Below are 14,797 nucleotides of genomic sequence, written 5' to 3'. Positions count from 1 at the left end.
GGGGTGCGGCGGGCGGCGGCTCGGCCGCTCGCGGGCTGGCACGGAGCGGAGCGGCCGTCGGCCACGGCGGAGCGATGATCCGCCGGGAAGGTAAGGAGAGCACCGCCCGGCCCTGCCCGCACTGCTCGGCACCGCGGCGCCGYGCTCAACAAGTGTGCGCCCCGCCGGGAGCCGCGCCGGGACCGCACCGCACCGCGCCCGCTGCTCCGCGCTCCTGCCGCGCTCCTCGCTCCCCGCCACGGCGCCGTGCCACCCGAGGGTCGAGACCCCAGAGCTGAGCGCCCTCGCTTCACGCCCCCCTCGGGTTGTGGACGGTCGTGCCGCCGTGGCTCAGAGTGGGTGGCYGCGGGATGCTGTGCTTGCGGCTCCCTTGCGCGCTGCGGGGAGGAGAGCGGGCATGGGGGTTTGGGCTCTGCCAGGAGGAATTTCCTGTACGTGGGACTTGCATGCACCTTGAGGCACGTGGAGATGGGCCCTGGACACCATGTGCTCTTTCTTGGGTGCTGTGGGAAGGGTCCTGCGGTCTCCCTGCCACRCTGGGTGCACAGCACTTACCCAGATCTGGAGCCAAGCTCTCCCCTGCTCCAGCTGGCTGTCACCCGGTGCGGGTGGCCAGCAGCGCAGAGGTCAGCTCAGGGTTCATGCTGCTCTTGCTGCGCAGTCTGGGCTGTGGTGTGAAGTTTACACCCGGGTCACAGTCTCTGTTCCCCAGGGTCTGGTGACCCCAGCTCTCCATCTGCTTCTTCAGCCTCCGCTGATAAGGTCAGGAATGAGCAGGCATCTCAGCCCTGCTCATGGTATGCTGGGCAGTGTCTGAAGCTACTGTTTTACAGAAAAGGAAGCTCTTAGTAATAGCTGAGGGCTAGGATTGCCATAAAGCTCGGGGAAGTCCTTGCTTTTTCTGGAGCAAGYGTGAAGCCCAGCTCCAAGTCAGAGCTGTTCACACTTCCCCAGACTCCTTTCCCTGTTCTGCTCCCACGATGAGTCAGTGTGGGCTGGTGGCACAAAGCAGGAGGACCCCCTTTCCCTTTCGGCTGAGGAGAAGCTGGCAGGCTGGGCGAGCTGGGACACCAGGTGGCACGAACCAAGCAGACACAGACCCCCTTGTTTGATGACCTGAATTCTCGAGAGCCCTGTGATGAGCAGGGTCATCCTTTCTGCATGAGTTCCTGGCTTAAAAGATGAGTCTCCAGCAGTGGCGGGACAGCTTCCCTGCCTCTTCACACAGACGCTCTTTGTCTGCAGTCTGCCCGGGTGACAAAGGGAGATATCCACTCATAGGGCAGGGATGGTCTCAAGGTCCACAGGAGCTCACCACCTGCCTGAGATATGGGTCATGTTTGAGGTCGGGGCAGCACTGGCAGCTCTGGCTGTCTGCCCAGAGAAATGTGGAGGTGTCCAGGCATAGAAATCACAGCTCCACTGGTACAAGACAAGGGTTTTCTCATAGTCATGGTGAGCCAGTCGTTAACCAGGACACTGCTCCATGGCAAGCTCCCCTCCTCAGCAGCATCTCCTCTGACCCCAAGGCATGGTGTTCCTTYCCCACTTGTCTCCTGATGACCCACAGCCTCTTGCTGCATTGAGCAATCCTTCTCTTTCACCCTGTAGACACCCAAGTTTTGTTGCTGCTGTAGCTGTTTGCACTACGTGAGTGGGCCTACGCTCAGCTCTGCTGCAGCCATCTGGCCCTGAGTGGGAGACTGCAGCTCCTGCAGTAATATTCATAGTCCTGTGCAACCAGAATGGTCCAGCTCCTGAACAGATTCTCTGCCTGTGAAGTGGCAGAGGTGTTCAGGCTGCCCAGTGCCACAGGGTTCAGAGGTGCGTCAGTCTGATTTTGGCCCCTGATTTTCAGGGTGGTGGCAGAGCCAYCTCCCCTCCAGTCCCTTCCTGGGTCTCTGCCATGGGCCCTCAGTTCCTCTCAGCAGGGTTAGCYTTTCCAGGTGTGTGTAAGAAGGCTTTTGTGGCTGTCTGACTTTTAAAAATCCAAACTGGAAGGCAGCTTGAGGCATTACCCAAGGCTGCACTCAAGCCTTCCCTTAACATCCTTCACTGTTAACGCCTTGTTACTCCTGTGTCRTCTCTGCAGACACTGAACGGGCAGTGGAAATTCTGACCAGATACCAAAGCACCCTGCRGTCCCCGGAGGAGCAGGAGTTAAAAGCTTCCATTGGAAAAGTMTCGCACATCTTCCAAAGTGAACTGTTCCAGGCTCTGCTGGGTAAGCCCCTGCCTTGCAGTCCCTTGCAGTCCCTGCAGCCTCGTGTTTAGTGGGGTGTCCTGGGAGCCTGATCCTGCGCCGGTGCCTGGCACTGATCGGTGCATTCCATGGAAACACATGGCATGTAATGCCAGGGAACTGGGCTGTCCTTCCTGACGGGGTTTGTGCAGAAAATACCAGGGCTGCAATCGCTGKGTGTTTGTGATGTGAACAGGATTCCTCAGTCTGATTGAGGACACGGGGTAACGCCTCCTTAATCAGGCCATGCCAGATCCAGCACCTGCTCTGGGATCCTGCCATGCTGAGAGCGCTCTGTGCAGCGCAGGCCTGCTGTGTCCAGGAAGGAAAACTAATTTTTCCCATCTTTAAGAGAAAATCCWCATGTACCCACGCTCCTTTGGGGTGTTCTGGCCTTTCTTGTGCTTAGACCCACCAGCACTTGCAACACACTGTTCCAGCAGCTCCATGTCATAGACGAAAGAGACTTAACAGCAAGGCTTATCCTGGGGCTGGACACCAGAAAATGGAATTTTGAGCACTGTGTAAAGTTTTCCATGTGGATTTARGCAAATGCAGCTGGAGTCTTGCTGGACTCTGCGGCTTCTTTGTGCAAGGCACACAGCTATCTTGCTATTCTCCTTGAGCTCTGTTCACTGTGGGCCTTGGGAAATGCATGCAGCCCTGGTGGTTTCTGTTCCTGGGTCTCCTGGGCAAGAAGCTGAGTTTCCCTGGTGGGAAGGAAAAGCACCCCAGGGGCTCTGCACTCAGAGGAAGACCCAGGCCCCAGGGTGCAGAGCTCCACATGTGGTGTCTGGCTCACTCTCAGTGYTTTTTGACCCGAGGCTACCTCAGCCCTGGTGTTCCCCCTCACTGTTGCTGTTCTCTTGGCAGCTCTCACCTTTTCTTCACACCTCTGTGTTCCACTTCTGTGCCTGCAGAGATGAGTTGCCAGCAGCTCCTCTGTGCTTCAGGGTTTCCATTGAAAATGAAGTTGAATGCTGTGTCCTGAGAAATTTTATTCTTTTGTTTTTTTCTTTCTGGTTGTTGGACCATCACTTGGAGGCTTTCAGTTCCAGCAAGTCCTTTTAAAGGTCTGGTGCTGGAATGTCTGTGCCAGCAGCAGAACCATGTGACAAGGATGAACTCCCCAGGGCAGGTGGGCCCCACACTGCAGGGGCCAGTGTACATCTCCTGTGTTATCTCTTAATTTATACAACGCACTCTCTAAATGATCCCCAGCCTGGAGGCACCGATCCCGACCAGGGCTGCGACCTTCACCAACCTGCCATTATCCCAACAGCCTTGCTGCTTTTGTGTGCTGGCCAGTCCTCCCCAGGGCTGTGTGGAGGCAGCAGAGCAGCTTTCCCAAGGCGCAGGGCTGGTGCTGGCAGTGCAGGAGTGCTGTGGATGGAGTGTGGCTGCAGAGAGCGTGGCTGCACGCTCCGAGCTGGCTGCAGCTGCCCRCTGGCACACAGAGGCTGCACGGTCCCCAGCTCCCTGCTCCCAGCCGCTTGTCTTGGTGTCCTATCAGCCCTGGCACGAGGGAGTGTTGGGAGTGTCACTTGTTTACTGGTGACCTTTTCAACTGGTTTAACAGGATATTAATTCCCGTGCCAGAGCGAGCCTTTCTCTAGATGTGTTTACCTAAACTAGGAATTTGCATTAATTACTTCCGTCCCCCCCCTCCTCCTTCCCTCTGCTTCGCCCTGGGAGTGTAGGTTTGTGAATTCCTCTGTCCCAGCATGGGCATTGTGTCTGGCTGTGACCACACACAGCTGGCACACACTGGGCTGCCTTGTGTCCACGGTCCAGACMCACTGGAGCACAGTGACAACTCTGCAAGGGTGACAGAACATTTCTGTTTCACTTCTTTTCACCCCTCTTTTCCCCATTGGGACGCTGTGTGTGCGTGTGTGTGAAGCCTGTCCTGAGTCAGGGAGGATTTGTGGGAAAGCACAGACCCACTGCTCCCTTCTCACTGCCCCAAGCCATGCCAGATGCTCCTGGTCAGGTCCCTCCTCTTGCAGTCTTTCAGCAACACAGCCCTGCTTTTTTTCAGCCCCTGGGGAAGATGAGAATGAGAGCATGGCCCATCCCTGTGGTCAGGTCGCCTGCTCATGCTCTCCTAGGGCACACATTGGCTGATTGGAGTTTGAACATCAAAATGCATCAGGCAAAAGTAGAGATACCAGAAGTGACAAACATCATGGAGTCTGCCAAGTTGGTCCACGTGAAAAATGCCAGGGGTATGACTTCCCAAATGTTTTTATTTTTTTGAAGAACARGCTGTTTTGGGGTGTCCAGAAGCCCCACCCTGTGTTGTGTCCAGGATGCGTCAGTGCTGTGCTGGATGTCTCAGTCCCTGTGACCGTGCCCAGCGTTGCTCTGCACATGCACCGTGCTCTGCCAGACTCCTGTGAGCACGGCACAGCCCTTTCAGTCCTTGTGCCCCCTCCCTGTCCCCRGAGCTGCCTGTGCCGGGGGCTCTGTGCTCTGCCAGCTCCTGTCCCGGCGGGTGCCGCGGCTGGCTCGGCACGGCGCAGCCACAGCGGTGCGGGAGCTGCTGTGCGCTGGAATGTGCCAAACCCTGCTCCGCACAAAAGAAATTCCTTGGCTGTGCAGAGGCAAAACAGGCTGTGCTGGCTCCCTTCTGCTGGCCCCTCTCTCTGCATGTCTGAGGCCGTGGAGCCAAGTGCGTGACTTGCAAGGAAAGAGCCCAGCAGAAGGGTGCTGCAGGAGCCTGGCTTGGGGGGACGGTCACCCCGCTTTTCCTCTGCTCTTGGAGCCCCTCAGGGAGACGCTGGGTCCCTTGTGCTGCCGGGGAGGATGGGGCTGGCACACTAAAACAGCTCCCTGACCTTTCCTTCTCAGAGCCAGGGCTGAAAGGGGCCGTTGTGCCCTTTGCAGTGGGAGAAGCTGGTGGATAGGCAGGGTTTGTGCGTGGCCAGCTGTCCCAAGTGCCAGCTGCCCAAGGGGCCGAGCTCCTCCCAAAAATCCTCTGGGACTCAGCTTCTCTCCTGTTCTGCCCGAGCAGTGGCTGGTGCAGACCTCTGTCAGCTKCCTGGGCACCCAATCCTCCCCTGCAGCTCCTCTCACCCCACCAAGGATTCCTCCCAGAGCACCCTGGAGTGGGGAAGGCAGAAGGAGAGGCAGGTAGTGCTTCCCTGGGTCAAAACTCCAACAGGACCAGCTTGCCAGCAGCACTGCTGGGAACAGTGGCAGTGACTTCAGTGGGTGGCTGCAGGAGCCTGGGTGGAAAACTGGAGGAATCTGGAGGATTCCCAGCCCTGAGCASTCCTCCTCTTGCAGCTTTGCCCATAGCAATGACGGAAATTTGCAGCTTGTTTGAGAAAGACCTGGTGTGGAAGCCTTGGGTGTGAAGGGCAGTGGGGCCAGGGCTGGGGTCTGGTGCGAGGCTGGGGTTTCTGTCTGGGGTAAATCTGTGGTGCTGCAGCTGGTGACAGTGYATGCATTGGGGAAGAAATGTCATTTTCTTGAAGTGCCTGTGCTGGCTGGCACAAGGGCACTGCATTAGCACTCAGATGCTGGTTTTATAGAAATACTTAATTTATTTGATGAGTTAACACCAGAAAAATAATTTTTAAAAGTTCTAATCTCTGTAAATTTTGAGTTATTTTTCCTTRTTGGATCCAGAATGGATTTACATGTCATCACACAGAAACTGGGCTGTAAGGCAGAGCATGCASCTTCATCTTTTGCTACCACAATGTCCTCTTCTGGAGGCCACCCAGGCAGTGCTGCTCTTAAAGTGCACGGATGAGGCAGACTTGTGTGCAATTTGTGATGCTCCTGAGAAATGAGGGAAACCAGCACATATTTAAATTATCTTTAACACCACGTGCGTGTGTCCTAAAATGTATTTCTGTCACGGCCATGTCCTTTGCTGCCTGAACCCTGTCCACCAATCCTGAAACTCCTCTAATCCCTGGTGCCAGCAACAATTCTCTCTTCTGGCAAGCACCTAAACTGGGCTGAGGGTTTTGGAGGTGGAGARTGGTTGCTTCAGGGGACAAGTTTTGTGCCCTTCAGGCGCCTTGCCAGCTTGGCTGCCCTAGGCTGTGTTCCTGCAGCAGATGGGTGACAAACGGGGATGCCTCCAGCAGTGCACCCCCACAATGGGGCTGTTCAAATCCTGTTTTCATTCTTGCAAAGTTTTGTGTGTTCCAAACGTAATCCTTGCAGCCAGGAGTCGCTGCTATCCTGTTACGCAATTATTATTTTTATAACCAGAGGGAGAGATGTTTTAGCASGAAAACAAAGTCCAGTTTCCCTGGCTGTGAAGCGAGTGCTTGCTGTGATCTCATGTCTGATTTGGGAGGGTTTTCTGCCTGTGTTTGGCAGCTGGGGGCTGTGGAGGGGGTGCCCAGGTGTGGTGGGTACATCGGGGGACTCCCACTCCTCCCATCCACCGTTGCCACATGTCTCCCAGGGCACAGGACAGAGCCTGGCAGCACAAACAGCAGTTCCAAAAGTGTCACTGATGCCAGGCAGKGGCACAGTGCTCGCTGCACTCGGGCAGCCACAGAGCCTGGCTGGGCTGCCCTTGGGCACCCAGCTGGTGTGCCAGCAGCTGAGATTTATAGCAGCTTTCCCCCTGCAGCTGGCAGGTCAGCAGAGCAGGCRGCCCTGGGAGCTGCAGGAGGGGGGTTGATGTTCTCTCGTCCCATCTGCAGCGTGGATGTGCTGCTGCAGTGCAYGGGCACGTGGTTAAACACAGGGAGAGAGCATGGGGAATTGAGTCTGGGCGTGCAGCCCTGCTTTGTGAAAGCATCCCTGGTGTCACGGGCAGAGTGGGAGCTTCAGACAAAGTTTATTATAGAAGCTCTCCCGTTSAGTCATGAGGTGAAGAAAGGACACCCTTCCTTTCTAAACTCATCCTCAGTTTAGCCTGGCTGCAGCTGGATCCAATCTTAGCYCAGGCTTTGTTAAYGGTTATGTGTCTAAAGGTGTAATTGAACCTTTATACAGCTTTGTCCCACAGGATTAAAGATTATAAACCTAATGTATTTATATAAATATATTAAATTATTCRTTTAAATTGATCACAATAATGATGAAGATTAGAAAAAAAGAGCTTAATCAAAATTAWTTGGGCTGAATCAAAATTATCCATAAACTGTATGGATAGCTATAACTACTASTGTAGTGCACTGGTTTTGAAGCAATATTAAAACAATTATATTAAAGCTGGCTGAACAGTTATTAAGTAGAGATTGATGTTGCTCACCCATACCAATGACCATGGGCAAATCTCTTTCACTCAAGAGGCAAATCTCTTTCCCAGGTCCCCCAAGGTCACTCCTTGGGGCATCCCCATTCAAGGGAAGGATCTTCACACACCTTAGGGASATTTGATTGATAGAAGTCCTCACTGTGCAAAAGTGTGACTGGCCTTTTATAGCATAAAGTGATTGAACGTCAGTCATATGCATTTTTTAGATTATGCTTTATCAGACTTAATCAACAAAATATGCTTTGTGCTGAAAAATATGTGAGCAGCTCTTTTGTTTCTTCTTCTYAGCAGTCCTGACTCTCACTTCCATATCAGAGTGTGCACATCCTTGCTGTCCCAGCTTCAGTCAGGGAGCACTTCTTGTATGTCCTGGGGGGTCTGAGGGTTTGGTCAAGCTGCTCTCAGTATTCTTCAGCACTAAGAACATCAAACACTCCTCACTTGCTCTTATCCCTGCTCAGCAGACTCTCCTTGCTCAGGCCTTCACCGATGACCTTGTAAGACAAATTTCCAGCTGCTGTGTCCCTGCTTAGGCAGAGCCACACCTGGGAGGCAGCCTCAGGCAGTGGTCAGCGTGTCCCTGCTTGCACYGCCAAATGCTCACCAGATTTCCTGTTGAAATCTTTATGACGTGGGCATTTAATACCTCGTGGTACMTTGGTGTGGCATAGTTTCAGGTGAAAAATCACAGGCTGGAGGGCAAGTGCAGCTGCTTCATCCATGAGCTCCAGGGAGTGCTGTAGGAATGGCCACATTCCCCTCGAGCTGAGACCCATGGCTCGCCCCTCGACTCACTCACAGGAGAGGAGCTCTCCAGCTTCCTCCACAGCAGATGCAGGTACAGAAAATGAACTCAGATTCCTGCTGTGTCTTTTCCTGCTTCAAGTGCTCATTTATGCTGCTGTGACTTTTTGGCCCTGCCGGCTCTGCCAGGTTTCCTGTTTCCCAGGTGCTTGAAGGGATTTATTGCTTTTTTTATGGCTTTTGGAAGGCGTTTACCAAACTCTTTTGGCCGACCTCTTGGAGTTTTACCTTTAACCTGTCAGCATTTACCATCCATTCTGGTTTTCTCATTTAGATGCAGCTTCAGCAGTTTAGATTAATGTCTTCTCATTTTCAATAGCCTCTTTTCCTCTGCAGTCAAGCCTTGCTTTCCTCCCTTTTGCCTTTACAGGATCCTCCAGCCCAACCCTGCCTGTCTGCTCCAGTGTCCCAGTGGGTCTCTCTAAACAGGCTCAGAGCCTCCCACAAGTTTTTGTTACCCCTTTCAGTTTCTTCATAAAAACAGATTCTCACTTTTGATGTAGTTTCCTTTTTGAAATTAAACACTTCTGCAATGGATGTGTTGACCGCTCTGTAGGTGCTGGCTCTGGAGATGAACTGGGGGCTGRCAGCTGAGTGTGCAGCAGTGGGGGGTTTCCTTAGGGAGGACTGAAACACTGCAGCCCTTCTGCTCCCTGRAATCATCTGTGTTTGACCAGGAGAAGGTAAAATGCTCCTGGCAGGGCTAGGACAGGGTATGGGCTCCRGAGCCCCTCTGGAGTTATACCTGGGCAGCTGCTCTCAGGTTCCACTCTCACCCCATAACTCTCTCTGGGACACCCCATTTCCACACCTCTCTCTGGAGCCACTCTGGTTTACAGCAGCAGACTGAGGTCCTTGGAGCCCAGAATGAGGTGTTTGGTATCTGCTGTGGCAGTGTGCAGGTACCTCGTGCTAGGTGGGAGGAGGGGACATACCGGGGAGGGGCTGTAGTCATCAGAGCTTGTACATTGAGTGTCCTGTGCCCTCTCTGCCTGTCCCCCTGGGCAGGGAGCCCCTCCACAGCCCAGGGGAGCTGGGGARCACTGATGGGGAGGGAAAAGCCCACGGCATCAGGGCAGGAATGSAGGGGCTGCCTGGTGCAGGAGGCTTTTCAGAGCAGAAGGGACATGGGACCATGCCTGGGGCTGGCACAGCCTGGAGGAGAGCGGGATGGGCTGGGGTTGGGATTGACGTTGCTGAGCACAGGTTGTTCTTTCTCCCTGTGGACTGTGTGGTCATTGCTCCGTGGACATTCCCGTGCCTTCCAGAGCCATGGGCATGCACGGTGAGCCAGGCACCCCAGGGCACTCCTGCCTTGCACACAGCAAGCACAGGGAGCCAGCAGAGCCCTCTCCCAGGGTGCCAGCCTCTCACAGAGGGCTCAGCCCCGGAGGGCAGGGTGGGAGGTCAGGTGCTGCACCCCACAGAGGATGCTATCAGGCTGCCTCCCCATCCTGAGGATGTTTCTCCTGCTGTTTTGCAGATATCCACGAGTTCTACGATTTCACGCTGCGCTCCGCACCCCTGCAGTCTCCCAGGCTGGATGCACGGCATGGCACAGCCAGGCAGCAGCTTGGGGCCAGCGAGCCCAGCTCCACAGTCACACCCAGAGAACCCCAAAACCTCCCTGAGGTAAGAGCCCCTTTTGTGGTGCCACAGACCCCGCACAGCCCYGCGCTGAGAGGGATTCCAGGAGCACAGCAAGCTGCCGGCCACCACAGCCTGCCCAGCTCACAGCCAGGCTGCTCCCACACAATCTCTGTGATAGCTTGTCTCATTAATGAGGCAACTTCTCTGGTTCACAAGTGTTAATTGAATTACTCGTAATGCGAACAGCTCCCGCTCCAGCTCTGGCTCCTGCTCTGCAGCTGCAGCTGGATTAGTTGTTCCCGTCTGACGCTGTCTCCCATGGAGGCGTTTCAGCTCTCTGATCCAGCCACTTTTGATAAGTGAAGTAGGTTGAGTCTTTCAAGTTTCCCTTTTCAGGATTTTTTTCCCAGCTCTGAGATAACTTGTGTCTCTCCCATTTGCATTCTCTTCAATTTTCAGCAGCCTTCTAGAASATACAGCACCGGGTGGAGAGGCAGGAATTGAGCAGTAGGGTCTCAGTTATCTCAAAGGCACCAAGGTTAATAAAATTGCCTCGTGTCTTTGCAAGCCTTCTTTCCATCCCCCCCTCACTGCCTCATGCCCTGCCATGGGATGCTGTGRAAATGCAAAAATTCAGAGATTCCTCCTTTCAGTGAAATATCCCTGTCAGAAAAACATTTTCTGCCTCACAGACTGAACTGACTTCCCATCATATACCTATGGGGACTCCAAACATGAGTGTCACACGGGGAAGATTGAGCTGAATATCATCTAAGGAAAAAGAGGAATTTAAATGAGATTGGGGATCAAGAACAGGGGGACAAAGTTGCCCACGATCACCACAGGAGATATTTGTGTCCCTCTGATTCAGGATACACTTTAGTCCCATCTTTTCTTCATTCTCTTCACGTTGCCAGTCCATCTAGTTAAAGTGAAACCTGCAAATCTAGAATGTGTTTATGAACAAATTTTTAGTGATGCTATACAATAGGCAGTGGGATCCTGCTTTGGTTTTTTTGGGTGTCCTGTAGCCTTGATCCACCCAACAGTGAATTTTTCTGGCAATAAATTAAATAAAYCTCACCTGTCTGTGGCCAGGCCAGTCTGTGAGTCCCCAAGGAGATGTGATAGTCAATAAGGACGTTTAAAACTCAATGTAGAAACAAGCAGGAAAGCAACTGTGAGCCTTGCACAGCTGGTGTGAGGGGTGCCCCTGCTCCCTCCACCATGCCCCGTTTGCAGGGGGGATGAAAAAAAACATCCAATCTCGGGGCTTCCGTGCACTGACAGCATCAAATCACTCCTTCTTTCTCAAAGAAAATAGTGTTTGAGGTGTCTTGTGTTGCTGAGATGTGAAATGCAACCCAGCAGTGGCATACCCGAGTCCCTGGCCAGTAAATCACCATGGGGCCAGTGCCAGGCAGGCTGACACGAGAGCTGGATTCTCACCAAAAGGCCCCATTCCCCCTGCACGGGGAAAAGCTCATTTTGGCCCTTCCAGAAGCAGCAGAGAGCCTGCAGGCAGCTGGCCTGCCCTACCCACATGTCCTCCCCGCTGTTTCATTCCAGGATTCCTCCTGGGCCCGCGAGCAGAGGCTCCCTGTGGGCTCTGGGGACGGCGCTCCGGGGACACCCCCGCGGCTGGTGAGGGTGACAGCGCGGCGGACGGAGGCACCGGCCAGCGTGTGCAGCCTGGTGCTCAGCTCGCACAGCACCCTGCCCCAGGTGAGCCTGCGTGCGCCCCACGCCACCTCCCGCCCCGCCAGCCCTGCCCGCTGGCACTGAGGGGACAGCGCCGGGGCCGTGGGCTCGKGGGGATGGCATTTCCCTCCCCGCTGCTCTGCTGCTGCTCCCACCAAACACCCAGCGGTCACCCTGTCGTGCCGAGGGCTGGACAGCACCAAAATCACCCCCTTGCGTTAGCGCTGGCCCCGTGTCAGCCCTCAGGGCTCRGAGGGCAGGTGGATGTGGCGCAGGAATAAAGAGGCTGCGTGGAGCTGGAAATCCTCCCAGGCCCGTCCCTCTCGCCCCCGGCGCTGGCACGCTCCCACGTTGCAGATTTCCGTATTTTTTTCTCTGAGCTCTTAAATGGCAGGTCCGTTCCTTGGCTTCCCGGGAGCTTTTCTCTGCTGTCTTGTTTACTTGGAAACGCCATTTATTTGGATGTGCACCGTAAAGCTCAGCCTCCACCTGGTGCAAGAGCATCGTTTGGGCTACGCGTTTGAGGGGAGTTTTGTAGGGATGAGTGAAGGGCAAAATGCACTTTTGGGAAGGATGAAGTGGCCAGGAAGAATGGAGCTCACCACAGATTTAAAATTATATGAAAATGTTGTTTTTCTTGGCAAAGTTTGAAATAATGCTTGTTTGCTAAGTCTTCTTCCAAAGTATTTTAAATACAAATATTGCACTGCCTCTTTTCTGTCCTTTTTTAAATGTTTCCCTTCTTTTTCTCGACTGCAATAAAATGGGTAACACCCCATTTTTTCCTCTTACTGTTTAATTTCTCCTTTTCTTCTTGTCTCTCTCTACATTTTCAATCATTCACTGTATCTTTAGCAGTTTTTGAAGGGCGAGACGGTGGTTTTCTGAATATGACAAGAAGATGAGCTTGGCTGCTGATTTCCATTTGCCAGTGGGTGGGAGCCGCCACCACAGGGGAGTCACAGGGCAAAATCCATGAGGGGGTGAGAGCCTGAGCAATTGGGAACAGTCAGATTTTAAGGGATTTTCTTTCTAATTGTCCCAGGCCATGGAATACAGCAGCTCTTGCGTCCAGCTCCAAATCTCTGACTGAGTTGCAACGTCTCCTTTAGCAGCAGACACCCAGCTTTGATTTTAAGGCTTCATGCAATGGAGAGTCTGCTCTGCCCCCGGCCTGGCTGGCCTGATGGTTATTTATCCTTCACATTAAAAATCTATATTTTACTGTTAGCCTGGATTTCTCTTGCTATAGCTCTCAGCACCAGGGAATTTTGCCGCCTTTGTYTGCTAGGATAAAGGACCTTGGCAATCAGAAATGTTCCCAACATGTAGGTATTTATAGATGCGTCTAAGTTCCCTCTTAACTCTCCCTTAGATAAACTAAACAGATTGGCTTCTTCACTCGCTCACTGTTGAGGCAGGTTGTTCCAGACCTGAAATAATTCCTGTCATTCTTTCCAGCCTCCTTCTTTCCTAGCCTGTGTCGGCATGGGGCCGGTCCTTGGTGCCAGTGCTGGTGCTTTTGGGGTCCCCCATTTGCAGGGACTGCCAGCCCCGAGCAGGGGGTCACTGCCCCGAGAGGGAGGAACAGTGGGGGCCTGGCTGGGCAGATTGGGACTCTGGAGAACTGTGCTCTGGCAGGGCTCTCATCTGCAGCCTCTTTCATCCCAGAGGATGATCATTTCACAGTGTGGCTGCAGGCAGAGCAGGGAGCTGAAGGTGAAAATGGCAGTGTTCAGTGCCAGGCTTAGCCATGCCTGTAGTCCTGCCTGAAACTTGGCTTTCTGTGGAAACCCAGCAGCTTTCCTGAAAACTGGAGCCAAGCAGTGCTGGAGAGCTGCAGACTCAAGCACTTCTCCTCTGAGCTGCGATGCAGAGTCCTTTGTCACAGTGGTGAGCCTTTCCCCAAGATGTCACCTTCACTGCCGAGTACAGCCTTGCTCTGTCACAGGGGGAGCATTTCCAGCAGTCCCCCACRTCAGGGATTTGGACCCTGAGACAGGATTGGGTGCCCGGGACARGCTGTGCTGATGGACCACAGCACGAGCCCTGTTTCTCATCCTTCACTSCTGCACAAAGGCCCTGAGGACACCTCAGCTCCTGCCAGCATCGCATCCCATGTCAGTGCTCAGCACCCCCAGCAGGCAGGACAGCACCAGGGCTGGACAACACCTACACACCCAGCTCCTGCCCCGCTCCRTGGGGACTTCTTCCGTCCAGCCTTCAGTGCCAGAAACACCTGAGATGTGTTTGGAAGAACCAGGAAAGCTTCTGTATTAGGTGATACTTAATGCTAGGGCAGGGGAGCACCAACTGCAGGGCAGACCATCCTGGTGCCATCAGCCACCCTGGGGCCATCAGCCCAGGAACAGGAGCTCTAGTGGATACCCTGCCACTGACAAAAGGCAAGATGATGAACTGGCTTTTCCTGCCTGAAGTAAGTGCAATTCTCTTACTGCATCCACCGATGTAAATAAGTTTTCTTTTGTCCTGGCTTTGTGCTCTCCCCTGCCCGCAGCTCTCCATGGCACTGTGAACAGAGCAAAAGCTACCATGACCTGCTTTAGCCAGGAGGATGCATGACATATGTATTACCTCTCCACACAAACGCTTCCAGGAACAGGAAGTTTCTGCCTGCTGGCGAGGATGTGGATGTGCTGTGGATAGCCCCGCAGTGTGCAAATGGCTGCTACAAAGGAAGAAGTGCYGGTAAATACAGCTACAACATGTGCTTCCTGGTGAGGCTTAGTGGGCTGAAACCATCCCTCCCCGGCAGAGTGGATGTTCAGCCCTCAGCGGGCAGGAGCAAAGGGACTTTGCCASATAGAATGCCCTGTTGAGGCCAACAGAGGCACAAACCTGACTGAGTTCCTGGGCGTGTTGGGTTTTATTTGTTGAATACTTCATTTCAACCTTTCCTCGAGCCCTRCGGTTGCCTTAGCAGGGCTGCTCGGGGGTTATGTGCGCCTGCAGCGGAGACTCACGAGGATGCTCCTGTGGCCRGTGTCGCTCGCCCGTGCTCCCAGGCTGCCAAGGAGGCTGCCGCCCTCAGGAAACGCCGTTTCCATCCTCTGTGCGGGGAGCAGCTAGCTGTAAAGATAAATGGATGAGGAACAATGCCGCTGATGAGCAGAGCCGTGCGCCTGCGAGGAAGCGCTGCTCTTCCCCTGCCACCCTCTCTCGCTCCGCAGCCGCTCTGGCTCCATCCCCGTCACCGCGGTGGA

General features: G+C 54.0%; 1 protein-coding gene across 1 annotated transcript in view; it reads left to right on the top strand.

The window, feature by feature from the left end:
• The first annotated feature begins 12 nt into the window (after positions 1-12).
• Positions 13-14,797, top strand: part of DLG3 (discs large MAGUK scaffold protein 3) — a 75,890-nt gene continuing 61,105 nt past the window's right edge. The window contains exons 1-4 of the mRNA XM_057372623.1: positions 13-90; positions 2,093-2,224; positions 9,766-9,914; positions 11,442-11,597. Coding sequence (XP_057228606.1) covers positions 75-90; positions 2,093-2,224; positions 9,766-9,914; positions 11,442-11,597 — 453 coding nt within the window. The 5' untranslated portion in view covers positions 13-74. The remainder of the gene's footprint in view (positions 91-2,092; positions 2,225-9,765; positions 9,915-11,441; positions 11,598-14,797) is intronic.

This window comes from Malurus melanocephalus, unplaced genomic scaffold (genome assembly GCF_030028575.1).
Source record: "Malurus melanocephalus ecotype Western Australia unplaced genomic scaffold, MMel_1.1 scaffold_174, whole genome shotgun sequence".
Lineage (NCBI taxonomy): Eukaryota > Metazoa > Chordata > Aves > Passeriformes > Maluridae > Malurus > Malurus melanocephalus.
Note: the sequence above shows the minus strand (reverse complement) of the source record. Positions and strands in the feature narration are given on the sequence as shown.